Source organism: Lithobates pipiens, unplaced genomic scaffold (assembly GCF_037356315.1).
Source record: "Lithobates pipiens isolate NorthernLeopardFrog02 unplaced genomic scaffold, aLitPip1_a1.2 Scaffold_16, whole genome shotgun sequence".
Classification (NCBI taxonomy): Eukaryota; Metazoa; Chordata; class Amphibia; order Anura; family Ranidae; genus Lithobates; species Lithobates pipiens.
In genome coordinates, this window is record NW_027507748.1 from 615,150,627 (window position 1) to 615,170,747 (window position 20,121).

General features: G+C 42.1%; 1 protein-coding gene across 1 annotated transcript in view; it reads right to left on the reverse strand.

Moving 5' to 3' along the window:
- Positions 1-20,121, reverse strand: part of FLT1 (fms related receptor tyrosine kinase 1) — an 87,824-nt gene that overhangs the window by 45,065 nt on the left and 22,638 nt on the right. The window contains exons 2-3 of the mRNA XM_077484077.1: positions 11,784-11,877; positions 7,187-7,407 (exon numbers count right to left, since the gene is read on the reverse strand). Of these exons, the coding sequence (XP_077340203.1) occupies positions 7,187-7,407; positions 11,784-11,877 (315 nt within the window). The remainder of the gene's footprint in view (positions 1-7,186; positions 7,408-11,783; positions 11,878-20,121) is intronic.

Sequence of the window (20,121 nt, forward strand, 5' to 3'; positions counted from 1 at the left end):
CAACAGCTCTCCATTAAGAGCAGCTGATTACAAATCTATAGCTCTGAATCAGCAGGGGGTATGTTAGACCTCTGCAGAGAGGCCGCTGCTTTCACAAAGAGAGCAAAAGCCCTTTTTTACAACTGCTTATGCCCCCAGGCTCTGGCTGCTTTAGAAAGAAAATGAACTGCATGATATTGCACACCTTTTTTATTAACTTGGAATGTATTTAGCTGATTTAAACATTATGTTTAACCTCCCTGGCGATATGATTAGTTCTGGTTTTAGGTGCTGAAAGCTGTACAATTATTTTGCATGTAAATTTGGCGTTTTATATTGTAGTCCTGTAATTCTTAGGAATAACTCTCTTAAATCTGTTCAAACCAGAGTCTAGCAGACATCCCAGGTATGATAAAGTTTATAATATAATAAATAATAATAAAAATTATTCAATAATGTAATCAAATCCAAAAACACTGAAATTTGCTCATTTACAGAATTGTCGCTGTCATTAGATTTAGTGTTTTATGACGAATTTCCCCACAAATCACTATCGCTCAATTCTGAAAGTGATTATAATTTATTATCGCTGTTTTCTAGTTGGTCTAAAATCACTTTTGACATAAAGGGACACTTTTTGGTTGCTATGGGCAATCTCCAAATTCCAGGCAGAAAAAAACTGTATTTATAATATAAAAGTGCATCCAGGGCACTGCACAGACCACTAGGGACTAAGGGGGTGTGTAATTTTTTTTATACACTGTGTGTGTTTTGTGTGTTTTTACTTTTTTGAATTTGGCGCGATCGCCGCTCCCGTGCGCTGTAACATCGCAGGGAACGGAGATCGGCGGCATTCGGGCACTGTGTGAATCGAGCAGAGGACAGCTTGATCACACAGAGCGGAGGACATCGCTGGATCCAAGGGACAAGGTAAATAACCTCTCCCTGTATCCAGCGATGCGATCCAGAGTCTGGCTCGGGGTTACCGCTTATGGTACTAAAATCCCAGCCTGAGCCAGACTCGGGATTACCGCTAGGGAGGTTAATGGGGCTTTACAGGGGAAGTATAATGTATGTAATGTATTTATTAAATGTGGCTACTGTAAATACACCTATGTTTGCCTTAAGATCAGTCTCTTGTAATTCCCTTTACGGTAGCACTCTACTGGGGGGGGGGGGGGGATTTCTGAGTTAAAGCACTCTGAGCAAGATGTGCTACATGCATATGTGCTCACAAAAAAAAACATGCTGACAGGAGGAATGAGCAGAAGAATGACTCATTGTTATTCTGCTGCTCCTTCACTGACCAATCACACTCTGGGGGGTGAAGAGGTGACCTAGTGACTAGCCTCAGGTGATACACAGAAATGAAACAAATCTTCCTACAAGTTGTACCTGTTTATCTGCAGCCCTCTCCTTTCTATAGCCTCCTAAACCACACATTTTACACAGCATTTCTCAGCTCCAGAAGGCAGGTGGCAAGGACATGATGTCAAATGGCACAGAACCTTGAGCTGAGTGTAATCTGGGACCCGAGTGGAAGGGAATAGATAACCCCTTCTACACTGTTTCATAGAAAAAAACATGCATAGCTAAAACTGTCAGTCGCCTGCTATGTGCCGGAGGGGGGTGGGGGGGGGGCATCTCCTGGGATTGCCAGCATAGACTGTCAGAAGGGACTCATGCAGACAGCAGAGGGTCCAGGAGACAGCAGACAGAAATCACAGTTGGTGAATCAAGTCAAGTACACAATATAGAAGATTTGTTCTATTCATTTTTCGTTTCAGAGAATTAGAACAACTTTAACAGCAGTAGAGAAAACCAGGTCATCAACCTAACCTAATCTGCTTTGTTGTTTAGCACTGGATGGAAAGAAATACGACTGCTTTCATATAGGAAATCTATCTGTTTATATCGTGGTTTGCCTACAGTTCAGATTTTTTGATATGGTTATAAATTTTACAAGCTTTTTCTTATATCCATATATTTGTTATTGTGCTTATAATAAAGATGCATAGATTTACCACTAGATGTGGTAATAATCAATGATCGGTGATTGGTTTATCTCACTGCTGTTAAGAAATGATATCAGGGAGTGCATTATTTTCAGTTGACTAACATATAGGGTTGCATTGTTAGAAGAAACAGTATACTTTTGAATAGGAAAATCAGCTGAACATACAATACATTCCCTTTAGTGGAAATGTACCTGAATAAAAGTACTATTCATAGTTTCATAGTTTCATAGTTAGTTTCATAGTTAGTAAGGTTGAATAAAGACACCAGTCCATCCAGTTCAACCTGAGTGAGTGTCTACAATTCCTTCCTCCAATTCCTTCTGCCCCTAATCTGTAATTATATCAGCTTTGCCCCAGCTCTCCAAAGAGTGCACTAAGATTAGCTATTGGTTATCATTACCTACATTTAACAACTTTAGTCAAGACAAAATCTAAGTGTCATTACAGAAAATATAAACGGTATCTTATATTGTAATGAAGATGATCAAAGTAGTTCTAAGGTTACCTATGTCATGAAGAAAGCATATATCATGTTAAACAACATTTCGTGTAATTACCAATTATAATTTCCTTTCCACACAAACACAGCCAAAAGACCTTGGGCTACATCATTAATGCAGGAACCATTGGCGCCGTCCAGCACAAAGTGAAGGAGAATCTGTATCCTTCCACTAAAACAGCCAAAATTGTCAAAAGCTATTGTTTTTTTTCCAGTAAAGTATTTTTATCCACTTTTACCTCCAGCCCATCACATTTTGGGCATGGAATTACAAGACATAAGCCATTGGGATATCATTTGACACACTTATCCTCCCCAGCTCGCAGCTTCCTGATCCAAAGACACTATCGGTGGGGATGTCTGGCCCTCAGGAAGTTTGGAGTTCCAGAGGATGAAACAGGGAGGACAAAAGTTCAGCCAAGGACTGTAATCGAGCCACCGGTAGGCAAACAAGGAAACAATAACTAGGGATCGAAGGGAACACGCCTTCAAGTCCACTGTAAGGACTTTTATTTTAAAGCAAAGATCTTGATTTACTGAAAAGAGGTGAGGTCCTTAAGTAAGGTGACCAATACATATTGATTTGGGCTCACAATATTCTTCACCCCTATGCCCAAGCAGCTGGAAAAATGTTATTATCTCCCTACATAATACACAAAATCTTAATAAAGATACCAGTGCTATATCTTCCCGCAAAAAAAATTACTTAAAAAAATGTGTGATAACATGCAATGTTTAAATACAGTTAGCACTAATTAATACATAAGTCTTATATGTGGAACAACTGCAATCAACTCCCACACCTTAAACAGTGAGTATATTAAGCCATAATAAAAAATCTTCCATATAACATATAATCCATAATTCACTGTGAATAATCCGTAAAAATCCATAAGCCACTAGACATGTGCAGAGTAAAATATTTCGTTTCGGAATTTCGTTTTCGTCTGAAAACTTAATTTATTTAGTTACTCCCGAAATTCGTTTTTATTTATTTCGTTTTTCGTTCAAAAATTGCATTCGTCCGAAAATCCACATGAATTACGGTCGAATCTGTCTTGGAAGTCTTATGGTGTCTGTCGAATGTATAAAGAAGATTCGACGGAGCTAACTATATAGCATACTTTAGAACCCTATTAAAGTCTATGGGACTCCAACGTTCAAAATCTAAAGTGCTAATTTTAAAGGCTAATTTGCAAGTTACAGTCCTAAAAAGTGTTTGGGGACCCGGGTCCTGCCCCAGGGGACATGTATCAATGCAAAAAAAAGTTTTAAAAACGGCCGTTTTTTCGGGAGCAGTGATTTTAATAATGATTAAAGTGAAACAATAAAAGTGTAATATTCCTTTAAATTTCGTAGGGGGGGTTGTCTATAGTATGCCTGTGAAGGGGCGCATGTTTCCCGTGCTTAGAATTGTCCCTGCACAAAGTGTCATTTATGCAGGAAAAAAAGTCCTTTAAAATCACTCGCAGCTATAATGAATTGTCGGCTCCCGTAATACAGAGAACACTCATTGAAAGTCATTGATAAAAAAAAAAATAAATAAATAAATAAAAAAAAAAGCGTGGGGGTCCCCCAAATTCAATTACCAGGCCCTTCAGGTCTGGTATGGATATTAAGGAGAACCCTGCCTCAAATTTAAGAAAAAATTTGACGTGGGGTTCCCCCTAAATATCCATAACCAGACCCTTCAGGTCTGGTATGGATATTAAGGGGAACCCCGCGTCAAATTAAAAAAAAAATTGACGTGGGGTTCCCCCTAAAAATCCATACCAGACCCTTTATCCGAGCACGCAACCTGGCAGGCCGCAGGAAAAGAGGGGGGGACGAGAGAGCGGCCCCCCCTCCCTCCTGAACCGTACCAGGCCACATGCCCTCAACATTGGGAGGATGCTTTGGGGGTCCGTGACCCCTCAAAGCACCTTGTCCCCATGTTGATGAGGACAAGGGCCTCATCCCCACAACCCTGGCCGGTGGTTGTGGAGGTCTGCGGGCGGGGGGCTTATCAGAATCTGGAAGCCCCCTTTAACAAGGGGACCACCAGATCCCGGCCCCCCCCCTGTTTGAAATGGTAAGGGGGTACAAAAGTACCCCTACCATTTCACAAAGAAAGTGTAAAATATGTTTAAATAAAACAAACACACTTTTTAAAAATTCCTTTATTAAAAATAAAAAAAAGATTCCAGCGGCGGTAATCCACTCTTGCTATCCAGCGACGGACGGTCAGCTCTCCATCGATGTCTAATGTCATCCAGCGCAGCGCAGCATCCTTCTTCTGTCTCCGTGTAGGAGACATTGCAGGCATTCCGGCGCTGACGTTTCTTATATACGGAGGGCGGGGCCACCCGTCACCTGACCCCGCCCCCCTCTGACGCAAGGGGAAACCCGGGGTTCCCCGTGACGTATGGGTGACCCCGCCCCCCTCTGATGTAACGGAAACCTGCCTGTGTTACATCAGAGGGGTGCGGGTCACCCCTACGTCACAGGGAACCCCGGGTTTCCCCTTGCGTCAGAGGGGGGCGGGGTCAGGTGACGGGTGGCCCCGCCCTCCGTATATAAGAAACGTCAGCGCCGGAATGCCTGCAATGTCTCCTACACGGAGACAGAAGAAGGATGCTGCGCTGCGCTGGATGACATTAGACATCGATGGAGAGCTGACCGTCCGTCGCTGGATAGCAAGAGTGGATTACCGCCGCTGGAATCTTTTTTTTATTTTTAATAAAGGAATTTTTAAAAAGTGTGTTTGTTTTATTTAAACATTTTTTACACTTTCTTTGTGAAATGGTAGGGGTACTTTTGTACCCCCTTACCATTTCAAACAGGGGGGGGGCCGGGATCTGGGGGTCCCCTTGTTAAAGGGGGCTTCCAGATTCTGATAAGCCCCCCGCCCGCAGACCTCCACAACCACCGGCCAGGGTTGTGGGGATGAGGCCCTTGTCTTCATCAACATGGGGACAAGGTGCTTTGAGGGGTCACGGACCCCCAAAGCATCCTCCCAATGTTGAGGGCATGTGGCCTGGTACGGTTCAGGAGGGAGGGGGGGCCGCTCTCTCGTCCCCCCCTCTTTTCCTGCGGCCTGCCAGGTTGCGTGCTCGGATAAAGGGTCTGGTATGGATTTTTAGGGGGAACCCCACGTCAATTTTTTTTTTAATTTGACGCGGGGTTCCCCTTAATATCCATACCAGACCTGAAGGGTCTGGTTATGGATATTTAGGGGGAACCCCACGTCAAATTTTTTCTTAAATTTGAGGCAGGGTTCTCCTTAATATCCATACCAGACCTGAAGGGCCTGGTAATTGAATTTGGGGGACCCCCACGCTTTTTTTTTAAATTTATTTATTTATTTATTTTTTTATCAATGACTTTCAATGAGTGTTCTCTGTATTACGGGAGCCGACAATTCATTATAGCTGCGAGTGATTTTAAAGGACTTTTTTTCCTGCATAAATGACACTTTGTGCAGGGACAATTCTAAGCACGGGAAACATGCGCCCCTTCACAGGCATACTATAGACAACCCCCCCTACGAAATTTAAAGGAATATTACACTTTTATTGTTTCACTTTAATCATTATTAAAATCACTGCTCCCGAAAAAACGGCCGTTTTTAAAACTTTTTTTTGCATTGATACATGTCCCCTGGGGCAGGACCCGGGTCCCCAAACACTTTTTAGGACAGTAACTTGCAGAATCTTTTCTCTCTGTCAAATCTTTTTTCTCTGTCGAATATTTTCTCTATATAATCTTGGACTAATAGAGGTAAGGTTAAGCACATTCGACCACAGGTTCTATAGACAGATTGTTGTCAGAGTCATGTCGAATCTCCTATTCTATATCGAACTGTTGTAACAATGAAAACGAAAATAAAGCATTTATTTATGTCGGATCTTTCGTTTTTCGGATTTTGTGCTTTCGTTATCGTTTGTCAAAACGAAAACGAAAATAGCTGAAATTCGGACGAAAATGCATTCGGACGAAAACGAATGCACATGTCTATAAGCCACTGTGACTAAAACATTCCTCCTTCTTTCTAATGAATTCCATCTCCATCCTCAGTGCTTGAACAGTAAAAAGGATTACCAGATATACTGTATATGACTTCTATTCCCAAACAGGTCATAAATTGCCCAAAAATGTAATTGGGACACATCTGACACCTCTCCCCTATCCTGTGCACCTCCTAGGCTCAGTCTTGTAACTTGCTCCTCTGCTCATCCACATATCACATGTATCTAAAAATCCACAGCGTTATTTTTGTTTAAAGAAAGCTTTCCTTAATTGCCAATGGCCTTCTGATATAAAATCACTTGCACAATGCTCAAATGCCCAGTAACTGTCCCTGCATCTGAAAGACCTGATACTTCTGGATTGCCCTAGTGTTTGACCTCACATCTATCTCAATGCATTTTGTTGCAAGGACTTCTTCAGGTTTGCTATCTCCTGAGGAAGTCCTTGTGGTTAAACACGTTGAGGCTGATGCTAGGGGAACCCGGAAGTATCAGATCTTTCAGATGCAGGAACAATTACCTAGCATTTAAGCATATATTTACTATTCCCATGTCTATCTAAAATGAATTAAATACATTTTGGCCTGAGCTTGACTTTAAGTGTTCACCGGAAATTACTTACTGCTATTTATAACATCTGGTATTTGCATTGACATTACACAACATAGTAAATTCAGCTTTACCCGTAACGTATATGTAGACTGCAGAGGTTTTCTTGGATAAGGTGAGGTGCTTGTATTGGCATCTATAGAATCCAGTGTCACTGATCTGTGCTGTGTACAGAGTTAAATTCATTTGGCACAGGGCATTAACGCCTCTATGACACACGTTCTCCATCATATGGAACCTGTTACTTTCTTTCCTTGAGGCTGCTGGGAATTTCCAGGAAAGCAATTGATCACCACTGTGAAAAGCAGAAAAACATCTTAATAACATCCAATGGTAAACTAAGTGGATTAGAAGCAGGACAAACAATGTTTTTGAACAAGCAGAAGAGGAGAATTTAAAATAACGTATTCAGTAACTTTAGGCAATATAAAGAAACTGATCAGTAATTACCTTTCAACAATCAGACAAATTTGATATCTATTGGTTTATAGGCATTACTTTGTACATAGTTATTTATCTGAGCACAGAAATAAAAATAAGCTGCGACTGTCTCCTACTTACAGAAGGCATAACCCAACTATGCAACCTACTAAAATTGGCAACATAGCTTGGGCTCTTTAGGCATCAAACATTAACAGAAGACCATTTTGATTTTGTCTTTAGTGCTAGTGCTTTTTATCTTTTATACACCACAATTCAGATCTGGTCCTGTTGATCTGCCAATCATTTTGGTTCAGACATTTAAGATGTTTGGTCTCCCTTTGCATTTTGTGGTTCCATGAGCTAGCACCTAATGTTAACATAGTGGACGTCACAAGGAACCGCAGTGCACAGCCGGGGACAGGCAACTGACACACTTGGAACTGTCAGATGCTGAAGATTCTTAAGCCAAATTATAACTCATAAAGTGAGAAAAGATGGCACAGGAGGTAAAACAGATACCTATTAACTCTTTATTTTCTGGTAGTTTTTTTATACATTTTAATATGGTGACAGAGTTGGCAAAACAAGTTAAACTGAGATCATTTAATAAATCAGATTTTTAGCTAGTGGCTGCAAATTGTAAATATTACATTTTGATATATTTTATATGGCTATATGGGTCACATCTGATCAGTTTTCTTACTATCTACTATATTACTATCTATACATACATATTTTATCACACAGTATAAGTTTTGTTAGGCTACTTTCACACTCAGATGCTTTACAGGCATTTTAGCTCTAAAAATTGCACCTCTCCTGTCACTCCAGTGTGAAAGCCCAAGTGCTATCACACTGGAGCGGTGCGCTTGCAGGATGTTAAAAAAAAATCTTGCAAGCCTCTTCTTTGGAGTGGTTTAGTGTACACACCGCTCCTAAAGCACCCTTGGCCATGGAAATCAATGGGCAGCGGCACTTTGCAGGCGCTATTAACCTCTTGCCGATATACGTCGGCTGAAGGGCTCATACAGGTAAACGAATGTACCTGTACGCTACCCTTTAAGAGGCGGCCTGCAGGCGCATGCTGCCCGCTACGTAAGTCGGGTTGCGCGTCTCGCGGACTCGATATCTGTGGGGATACCCAGGGTCATCTCACAGAGAGGAAGAATGGGGAGATGCTAATGTAAACACGCATCTCCCCTGTTCTGCCTAGAGATAGTGTCACTGAGCTCTGCTCCCTGTGATCAGGAGCAGAGATCAGTGACGTGTTACACGTAGCCACACCCCCCCACAGTTAGAATCACTCCCCAGGACACACTTAACCCCTACACTGCCCCCTAGTGGTTAACCCCTTCACTGCCAGTGTTATTTACACAGGAATTACTGCATTTATATAGCACTAATTGCTGTATAAATGACAATGGTCCCAAAAATGTGTCAAAAATGTCTGATGTGTCTGCTATAATGACGCCATTACTAGTAAAAACTATTAATAAAAATGCCATAAAACTATCCCCTATTTTGTAAACACTATACCTTTTGCACAAACCAATCAATAAATGCTTATTGCAAAAATTTTTTACCAAAAATATGTAGAAGAATACGTATCGACCTAAACTGAGGAAAAATATTTTTTTATATATATTTTTGGGGGATAGTTATTATAGCAAAATGTAAAAAATAATGTGTTTTTTTTTTCAAAATTGTCGCTCTTATTTTGCTTATAGCGCAAAAAATAAACCCCGCAGAGGTGATCAAATACCACCAAAAGAAAGCTCTATTTGTGGGAAAAAAAGTACATCAATTTTGTTTGGGAGCCAGGTTGCATGATGACGCAATTGTCAGTTAAAGCGACTCAGTGCCGACTCGCAAAAAGTGCTTTGGTCTTTGGCCAGCAAAATGGTTCGGGCTTAAGTGGTTAACCCCTTCAACGGCCGCAAGTGGGGGTTAAAAGCGCCCTGCTAGTGGCCGAAAAGCACAGCTGAAACAACAGTAAAGTGCCACTAAAAATACCACCGACGCCAGTTTGAAAGTGCCCTTACTGTTTCTTTAGCTATTGAAGGGATTTTTCTTTCTGTGTGGTCAATGGGACAGGAAATTAGTAAATTTTTCAAAACAGCAATAAATATATTTAGCATGGCTTTGGGTTTTAAAGTGATTGTGTTAATTCAACATAAAGTGGAGACACCTAGAGGTACACATATCATATCAGACATTGTAAAAGAGAAAAGATTTGGCACTTCCTGTTACTGTCAAGCCTTAGCCATTCCATCTTCCCCATACACCCTCATTGGTCCATAACTATGATGGGCTGCAACACTCACCATTTGGAATGTGTGGGAGGTAGGAGGGGGCAGGCAAGTTTCAGCACTACCAGGAAGTACACAAAGCTTTGTCCAATCAGAATGGTTTGACATTTGAGCAGAGTGGGGCACTTTCTCCGGGTATCTTCAGGTACCTCTTGATTAGGGATGGGTGACCAGTTAGGCCTGAGCATATGTTCTGCGGGCTGTTCTGACATTCAAAACATTATGTGGCTTTTTTTTTTTTTTTACTTTTTTCATTCCATCAGGTGGCATGAGATGGATCTACATCGTGGGACATTTTTTTTTTTTTTTTTTAATAAAGGACTTGTCCAAAAAGTGTCTCCTGTCTTTTTTACTTTTTTTAACACTTTTTTTGTGAAATGGTAGGAGTACAATGTACCCGTTACCAATTCACATGGGGGGAGGCCAGGATCTGGGGGGCCCCATGTTATTATTTTATTATTATTATTCAGGATTTATATAGCGCCAGCAATTTACGCAGCGCTTTACAATATAAAAAGGAGACAATACAGTTACAATACAATAAAATACAAGAGGATTAAGAGGGCCCTGTTCAGAAGAGCTTACAATCTAATAGGGTGGGGCAGGTGGTACAAAAGGTTATAACTGTCAGGAATGAGCTGATGGAAGTGGTAGGAGATTAGTTTGAGACATGATAGGCTTCCCTGAATAGATGAGTTTTCAGGGATCGCCTGAAGGTAGCAAGAGTAGGGGATAGCCGGACCAGTAGAGGTAGCGAGTTCCAAAGGATTGGAGAAATGGGGCTTCCAGATTCCGATAAGCCCCCCCGCCAGCAGACCCCCACAACCACTGGGCAAGGGTTGTGGGGATTAGGCCCTTGTCCCCATCAACATGGGGACAAGATGCTTTGGGGGGCTACTCCAAATCACCCCCCCATGTTGCGGGCATGTGGCCTGGTACGGTTCTGGAGGCCAGGTTGCGTGCTCGGATAAGGGTCCGGTATGGACTCTGGGGAGGACCCCTACGTCATTATTTTATTTTTTTATTTGGCGCAGATATGAAGGGCCTGGATTTTGGGGGGACCCCCACACAAATTCGTTTTTTTCTTTTTCTTTCAGAGTTCCCATTAATATTCATACCAGACCCAATGGGCCTAGTAATGGACTGGGGGGGGGGGGCATGCCGTTTTTTTCAATGAGTTTTATCTATATTGCCGAGACCCGACAATTCATTACAGCCGCGATTAGTTTTAAATGACTTTTTTTTCCTTTAGAAATGTAATTTTGCTGTGGTACTATTCTAAACATGGGAAAACTTTTTACAGGCATACTATAGACACCCCCCAGGCATGATATTTAAAGGAATATTTAATTTTTATTGTTTCACTTTAAGCATTATTAAAATCACTGCTTCCGAAAAAATTTCAGTTTTTAAAACTTTTTTTTGCATTGATACATGTCCTCTGGGGCAGGACCCAGGTCCCCAAACACTTTTTTGACAATAATTTGCATATAAGCCTTTAAAATGAGCACTTTTGATATTTCATGTTCGTGTCCCATAGACTTTAACGGTGTTTGTGTGTTCGTCTAAATTTTTTGCCTGTTCGCAGGTTCTGGTGCGAACCGAACTGAGGGGCGTTCGGCTCATCCTTACTCTTGATGCCCATACTTTATAGCTGTCAACAACTTGTTTTTGTTGTCAAAGTTATAGAGTCGTTTGAAGTATCTTTATGTCAGTTTGTTCAGCAGAGATTTCACTTACCATGTTATTTATGCTAATTTCATATAGTGCACGACCACTTCAGTATCACATTTTATTTGAACTAACTATACCCATACTGAAATTCAGTAGCCATAGGCATTAGATGATTACATTCATATTCTTGCTTTCAACAGACAAGTTAAGTACTTCTATTCACATTCAAGAAAACATAAATATAACCATGCACAAGATTTTTTACCTGCATGAAAGATGGATTGGCTGTCCTACTTGTACAATCAACTCCTTTGCTTTTACATTCAACACTGTTGCAATCTTGGAACCAGAGCTGTGTCCTAGAGGATCAGATAATAATTCATATGATTATACTGAAGACTTGAGTGTCTCATACATTCAAGGGTGAAAATAGCAGACAGGTGACTTCAGAAAATGGTAAGCAATTACATCCCCAATATTTTGTTCAGGAGGTATTTTATGTTGAAGATTATTAAAGTCGAACTAAACCCTCCAATCTTCTACAGTCAAGGCAAGAATTGAGGAAATAGGTACCTGCAGGGCTGCTGATAAGGCAGTACAGCCAGCCATCCTGCCACCAGGAGGGTAGGCTTTACTGCCTTATCACTGAAACTGATCACCTGTGGCTCCCCCTGCAGCACAGCCGGCTTCTCCTTATCTCCCTCCTGCCGGATTTTAGCTGCTGCTAGAGGGAGCCACAGAGGGATCAGTTCCCCAGTGCTCTGATCGTCCTGCCTTTCCACTGCTACCTGGCCCTGTGATTTCTAACAGCAGCCATGGGTACCTGTCACAAAAAGGACCCACTCCTTAAAAAAAAAAATCATAATTAATAAAAGTTGCAAATTGTTAGAAGCAGAAGAGAGAAAAGGGGATGAGGCGTTTTTAGGCACTTTTTAGTGAAGATCCACTTTCACGATAAACAGTGGACATTACCAATTAAAATTGTGCAGTTACTGAAGATGTATATGCCTTGAAAGTTTACAATAAACAATTTCCCATTTCTTTGTGAGTGTCGTTTGTGTATCAGGACCATGAAGACAGACAAACAGCTAGTCATAGAGGTCATCTCAGTAAAGAAAGATTTTGACAAGAGCATGCGTGGACCTGGTAAAGGAAGATTTTGACAAGAGCAAGGTTATAACTTTAAAGCACAAGGGATGGTACTTATGTTCAATGAGAAGGGCCACTTGTGCTGATGGCTTTTGTTTCAGTTGAAATCTTCAGCCCTCACCCCCCCCCCCCCCCCATACCCCTGCAGCAGTAATCCTCCAGTGCTGCAGGGGTTAACAGAGTCGCTGGACCTGTCATAGACAGTTGTCAAGAAACTGACCTTGCTTTGTGTACTGGTGCGCAGTCATGTTGGAACAAGACAGGACCACCCCCAAACTGTTCCTACAACATTGGGAGCATGAAATTGTCCAAAATGTCTTGGTATGCTGATGCCTTAAGAATTCCCTTCATTGAAATTAAGGGGCCAAGCCCAACCCCTGAAAAACAACCCCACACCATAATCCCCCCTCGACCAAATGATTTGGACCAGTGCACAAAGCAAGGTCCATAAAGACATGGAAGAGTGAGTTTGGGGTGAAGGAACTTGACTGGCCTGCACAGAGTGCTGAACTCAACCCGATAGAACATCTTGGGGTGAATTAGAGCAGAGACTGTGAGCAAGGCCTTCTCGTCCATATCTGTACCTGACCTCACAAATGCGCTTCTGGAAGAATGGTCAAACGTTCCCATAGACACACTCCTAAACTTGGTGGACAGCCTTCCCAGAAGAGTTGAAACTGTTATAGCTGCAAAAGGTGGGCCAACTCAATATTGAATCCTACGAACTAAGACTGGGATGCCATTAAAGAGGAAGTAAACCCTGATGAGTTTACTTCCTCTTTCATTCCCTGCAAAGGTAAAGCATAATGGACTACTTTGCATCGCATAGTAGTCCATTATGTGTCACGTACCTGACACAGGAGCCAGCGATGTCACCACTGTCCCCTGTAGTCCGGCGCATCCATCTTCTCGGTGGGTCTCGCTGCTCCGCCGCTGTTATTCGGCGAAGCCACGATGACGTCACTCCCGCGCATGCGCACAGGAAGGCACCACGCGCGGCATAGTCACCGTTGATGGTGCCGCAGAGCACCTGCGCACCGCTGTCTACGGCGCATGCGCCGTAGACAGCGGTGCCTGCCTTTTGGAAAATATCTCCTGAACCGTGTAGGTTTAGGAGATATTTCTTGGACCTACAGGTAAGCCTTAATCTAGGCTTACCTGTAGGTCAAAGTGTGTTGTAAGGGTTTACAACCTCTTTAAAGTTCATGTGTGTGTAAAAGCAGATGTCCCAATACTTTTGGTAATATAGCGTGTATACAATAGATATATTTATATATATATATATATATATATACACAACACAAAATAATTTAACCCTTGGCTGGATTTTGGCTTTAAGATGGTCACATTAACAGAAAATCTCTTGATTCTGGATGTTTTGGTGCCCAGGATTGTAGTACCACATATACACACAGGGGGAGCAGTAAACCGGCTTTAAATCTTATTTCCCCATTTGTTCCAGTTTACCCATCATGTCTAAGGCAGCCTATATATAATTATTATTATTTTTTTTTTAATGATTTGATCTGGAAGGGGAATCTTCCTGCTGTACCTTTGAATTCTGACAGCGGGGAGACTTTCCTGCCGTGAGAGTACACTTATCAACACTACCGGTTATAGCCAATGGCGCTGATCAAGTGGCAAAAACCTGACGGAGCAGTAGATAGACTTCTGTACAACTACCGTGCCCAAACATGGATCACATTTTTGATCCATGTATGGCAGGATTAGCAGACGCTGGATCGATCCTGTTTAATTCCTGCTGTTTGCCTGTGTGTGAGAAAGAGTGTGAGAGTCTGAGAACAGCCTTGTTCTGTATAGAGGACAATGAGACAAGAAGAATTACTGAAGCTAACGACTTGTGAGCACTGATAACTATCACATGCATTGCCTGTAATTTTGATGAATGATGGGGATATGGATGATGGAGATCAACCTACAGCACCACCTGGCTTACTATGAGTGATAATGACACCATGCAGCACTGAGCACAAGTGTTCAACTACTATGTTCCCATCACCTGAAATATTATAATAATAATGTAATACGGTGTACAATGACATTTAAAGGGTTGGTTCACCTTTCCAAAAGAAACTGCCTATGCTGGTAAGGGGCATCTGTAGATTAAAGCCAACTGTGCAGCTTTGTGTGTAGGCCATTTACGTACTTGTAGACCTTCGCTGTAGGCCATTTACATAACTCCCAAAGCATGGCATAAAAAATCCCAAAGGAGCCCCCCCCCCCCCCCCCTCTGTTGCCAGAATGTTGCTAAGAAGCTCCCAGCTGTTATGCGGGGGAGAAAACATGCACATGCTCAAGGGTTTGATTGAAGAGAAAGCTAGCTTCAGGGATGGTGGAGGCAAACAGCAACTGCTGGGAGCTTCTTAGCAACATCTTAGTAACTAGGCAGGATGGGAGGACACCATCTCTGGAGTTTTTACACAGGTTTCAGGAGGTACCTAAATAGCCTACACATAGAGCAAGAGAATTATTCAGCGTTATTCCTACATAGGCAGTTTTTTAGTAAAGATAAACTAACAGTAATGTGGAACTAAATTTAAAGGGGAAGTAAACCCTGATGGGTTTTACTTCCTTTCTTTTACCCTGCAAAGTAAAAGCATAATGTGCTCTGTGACTGGCCGGAGCCGCGTGACGTCACTCCCACACATGCACGCGGGAGCTGCCGGTCACGGCATTCGCTCATGAAGAAACTGCACAGGGCCAACATAGGCACAGTATACAGTAAATATCTACTAAACGGTGCAGGTTTAGGAGATATTTACAGTACCTATAGGTAAACCTTAGTCCTTATACCTTATTCTATGCAATAACAAACACTTACCTGCCTGCTCACAATCTTCTCTTGAATGCAAACTGAGGTACACACGCGCAGCTCAGTGTGCTTTCCTGACACCTTCTGGCTGTGCCGGAATGACTGACCCCCATGTGCATGTGCAGGATGTTGTCATTCCACCTCCAGCCAATCAAAAGGCCAAAAACCCTGCAACCGTAGGTAGCTGGAGAGAACATGACAGCAGCCGGCAAGGGTTGTAACTGCCGCATCACTGGAAGGTGGAGGTGAGTATTTCTGAGAGTTTGGTTTCCGCTTTAAAAAATAAACATAGTTTCCGGACTATTCTCCCCTTTTCATAATGCACTTTAGATTTATTATATTCAGTGAGGCTTATTTTTAGGCCTCATGCAAACTGAACATTTTTCTGCTGCTCCTAGGGGCTTTGGTGTTTTTTTTTTTTACCTGTCTCTAAATGCCGATGCATGTTAGCCTATGTGTCAATGCACACATAGGTGTTTAGAGGAGTTAAAGGGATTGTAAAGGCAGTACTCACAATCACTGCCAGTCCCCCTGCTAAGATAAAATGCACTACACAATGTCGTTTTTTAAAATTCTTCTTCAAAAAATCAGTTTTTCTCCTTGATGATCAGTCACCCTCCAGTCTCTTTCTCCTATGTATGCTCTACAGAGGAAGGAGCTGAGATCTCCCTCTGACATCTGCCGGGCAGTCATGTGACCACCCATCAGCCAGGAGAAATAAGGCATTTCGAAGAAGAAATTAAAAAAAACGACCTACACTGTATAGTACATTTTTTTCCTAGCAAAGGGGCTGGCAGTGATTGGGAGCAGTAATTTTACTACTGAGTTGATAAGGAGAAAGCAGGGGGAAGAGGGGAGATAGGAGAGATGCAGATGACGGAGGCATGTAAACTGACCACGGTGTCAAAGCTCAGAAGCTATAATTACCGTGGTCAGGACACACAGGGGGGATACAGGAACTGGCAGCATCAACCAGGTTTTGTACAGTTTAGAAAAGGAAAAATTACACAGCACAAGCTCTATCCTTATAATGCTTTAAAGGAACAGGATCTTTTTTTTTTTTAAGATAACAAATGCTTTAAGAGGCAGGGTTTTTGTAGACAGAGAAAAGCCACAGCCATTGCATCCAGAAGTAGCAGATTTTTGTCAGACAAAACGCTTAACGCCTTTAAACTTGCATCATGCACCTAAGCACTAGGAGTGTTTAGAGCTTGAGCATTCATTTATTTCAATGGCCAGAAAAAAATATTATTCTGGCCAATGAAATGCACTAACACCCAGGTGTTTGACATGCACCCAAATGCCTTACACGAGTTTACGCGCTTCAAGCATTTTATCTGCCAAAAGTCTGCTGTCAGGAGGAAAGGAGTCTTGGAGTGTTAGCAAAAATGTCCAGTGTGCTTAAGGCCTAATGCCGCTTACACACAATCTGAATTTCGGCCAGCAAAAGATCAATGAGAGCTTTTCATCGAAAAATGCAACCGCGTGTATGCTCCATCGGAATTTAGCTGGCCGAATTCCCAGCCAGCAAAAATTTGAGAGCATGTTCTAAATTTTTCAGATGGAAAAACTTTCTATCGGAAATTCCGATTGTGTGTGTGCAATTCTGACATGCAAAAACTCACACATGCTCAGATTCAACTACGAGATGGAAGCTATTGGCTACTGGGTATTGAACTTCCTTTTTCTAGTCCCGTCATATGTGTTGTATGTCACCGCGTTCTTGACGGTCAGAATTTGGTGTGACCATGTGTATGCAAGACAGCTTGAGCGAAATCGCATCGGAATTCTGTTGGGGAAACCATCAGAGCTTTTTCCGACCAAAATTCCGAACATGTGTACGTGGCATTAGTCTTCTACAATTTAGAAAACAAAAGCTTAAAGAGGAGGGGCAGTCTGGGCAAACATTTTTTAAGTCAGCAGCTACAACTCCTAACACTTATCCATCCAGGGATCCAGTGCCATTCTCAACCGGGTTAGTTCTTCACTAGCCTTCGGGTTCCTGATGCCAGCATCCTAACTGTGCGCAGCTAGCTATGATGCTTTCATCTTCACAGCCAGCTGCCCACCGAGCATGCACTGTGCTTTGTGAATGGTCTTGCAGTCTTCCAGCACCTGTGATGTGTCCCAGAAGACTGCAGGGGATAGAGAGGGAGAACTTTTTCTTGGATCACCTCTAATATCTGAGCCATAGTGGGAGTGGGTACCTGTAAAAACCAGTACCTGTTCCCCCTTAAAAAAAAATAACATGCCAAATATGGGAGGGGGGGAGGGACTTAAAGCAGACTTCCCTTTTCAGGTGGAGCAACATGTTTCTGTTAGTTCAACCAGTGAAAATGTTACAATGTAATACAGCGTTTACTTTTGGCTATGCTTAATGTGGGGTGGATTTACTAAATTCAAATAGACTGTGCACTTTGCAAGTGCAGTTGATCCAGAGCTCTGTAAATGAAGTAAATCTTCATTATCAAAGAATACCCAATCACGTGCAAGGAAACTTAAACAGAAAAAAAAACAGCATTTTGCTTGCACATGATTGGATGCTGGAAGTCAGCAGAGTTTCTGCTCATTTACTACGCTCAGGAGCAACTGCACTTGCAGAGTGCAAATAGTCTATTTGCCTTTAAATCAACCCTTGTGTATCTATAGTGCCTGGGTGCAGAACAGTGTCATAAATGTACATGACTCTTGTCAGAAATAAAAAAGAGGCACCACATGTGCTTATTTTCCACTGCTGACTACTTAGCAATGACAATCTGAATTAAAAAAATGAAAACAATTACTCTTTTGTCTTATCCCTGCCCTGCAACAGTGCTCTTTCCTGACATATGACCGGTTCCACTCAAATTCGATCAGTTACTCTCTTTTTCTCACAATCATCTAATTGGTTCCCATGGCCAATAATCCAAATGTTCAGTTTTATAAACAAGTGTGGTAGAATAGTCCGGTGGGTCTGTTCAGATGACTCATTCAGCGTGTAGTGATGCAGCACAATACAAATGTACATAATTGTTCATTAGAAGAGAGATTAGCAGGGAACTTTGTTCACCTGTTATGCAGCCTTGTCAAGATCAAAGCTCCCACAAAGCCTAATACTCACTAAATGAAAACAACATGAGTGGATTTGCTGAGCGGCATGGAACAATGCTCACATGAATGCAATGTGCTCAGAACATCTGGAACACTGGAGTGTGCTGAGCTAGAAACACGTGCTGCAAAACACCGACAGCACACCAGCAGTCACACGGTGCTGGTACATTGTGATGTTTTTGCTTTCCAAAAAAAAAATCTTGTACTGAAGAAAAACCTCAGGACCACCTGTATGTTCTGAAATGCCTCCCGAAAAACATAACTTTTATTTACTCTTATGGAACAAATTCAGGCAACAAGTACACTCAGTGAGTGAATTGTAGTACAGCGTGGTATCCAGTGTCTCTGCTATTCCAGCCTCCTTTTACTCTGAATCCATATGGCCATTGAAATAACTGGGATAATGCATCCAGAATGCTATCTGCAAGGCTGGGTCACCCAGTGCAATGTAGAGCATGTCAAACCCTAAGTACACCCATTTGGTTCAGTACATCCCTTCTAGTGGGGGCAATTGATAAGTGTTGAAGGTCAGGGAGGAAGTAATACCATTGCACAAAGCAGGTAAGTATAATATGTTGATCAACATAGAAAAAAAAAAATTATGCCATTACAACCATTTTAAATTTTATATATAACAGAACAAAAGGGAGCAAATGAGTTCAGTGTTTGGTTTTACATACACTCGGAGGCCTCATGCACACTGTAAGCTTAACCTCTTGAAGTAGGCTGTATGCATATATTCAGCCTCTTGGTGGATGGGCATTGATTCAAGGTGGCTGCATATATGTGACCCTGTGTTTACAACTTACCTTGCTCCCTGCGTGCTCCCAGCACAGTAACCAGCAGGGATCGGTAAGCTCCCAAAGCATACTTGCGATTGGGAACTTTCCAATCATGTGACCACTGTGAGAGCCAATCATAGCAGTCACATGACCCGCATGCCCACCTCCACCTCCTGGCTTTTAGAACTCAAGGAGGTCAGCACGAAGAGCCGCCATCCTATCCTGCCCACCAAAACCAAACGGATAGTGGTCCTAGTTTCCATCCGCCTGGATGGCATAGGATGGAAACGGGCAGGGCCATCAACTAAAATGGAGGGGAGTTTACAGTTAGAGAAAAAAAAAAAAGCCCAAATGCCTGAAGAAGCAGTTTTTTAGAACTGCAGTGTGCATAAGGCCTAAGCCAGAATACATGAAACATTTGCATTTTTGACTGAAACATAATTTAAAAGCTAGTGAGGCAGCACTGGAGTCATGGGTTCACTCCTGAGCAGAACACTATGAGCATGGAGTTTGCATGTTCTACCTATGCTTGTGTAGGTTTCCTCCCACACTGCAAAAACATACTGCTAGGTTAATTGATTCCTGTCTAAATTGGCCTAGTATGTAAGATTAGATTGTAAGCTCCTTGAGGGCAGGGGCAGGTGTGAATGTATGTGTAAAGCACTGTAAAAATTGATGATGCTATATAATAACCTGTAATAATAATTACTCTCAAACTGAAAACATGTATATATACATTATGTTGTTTT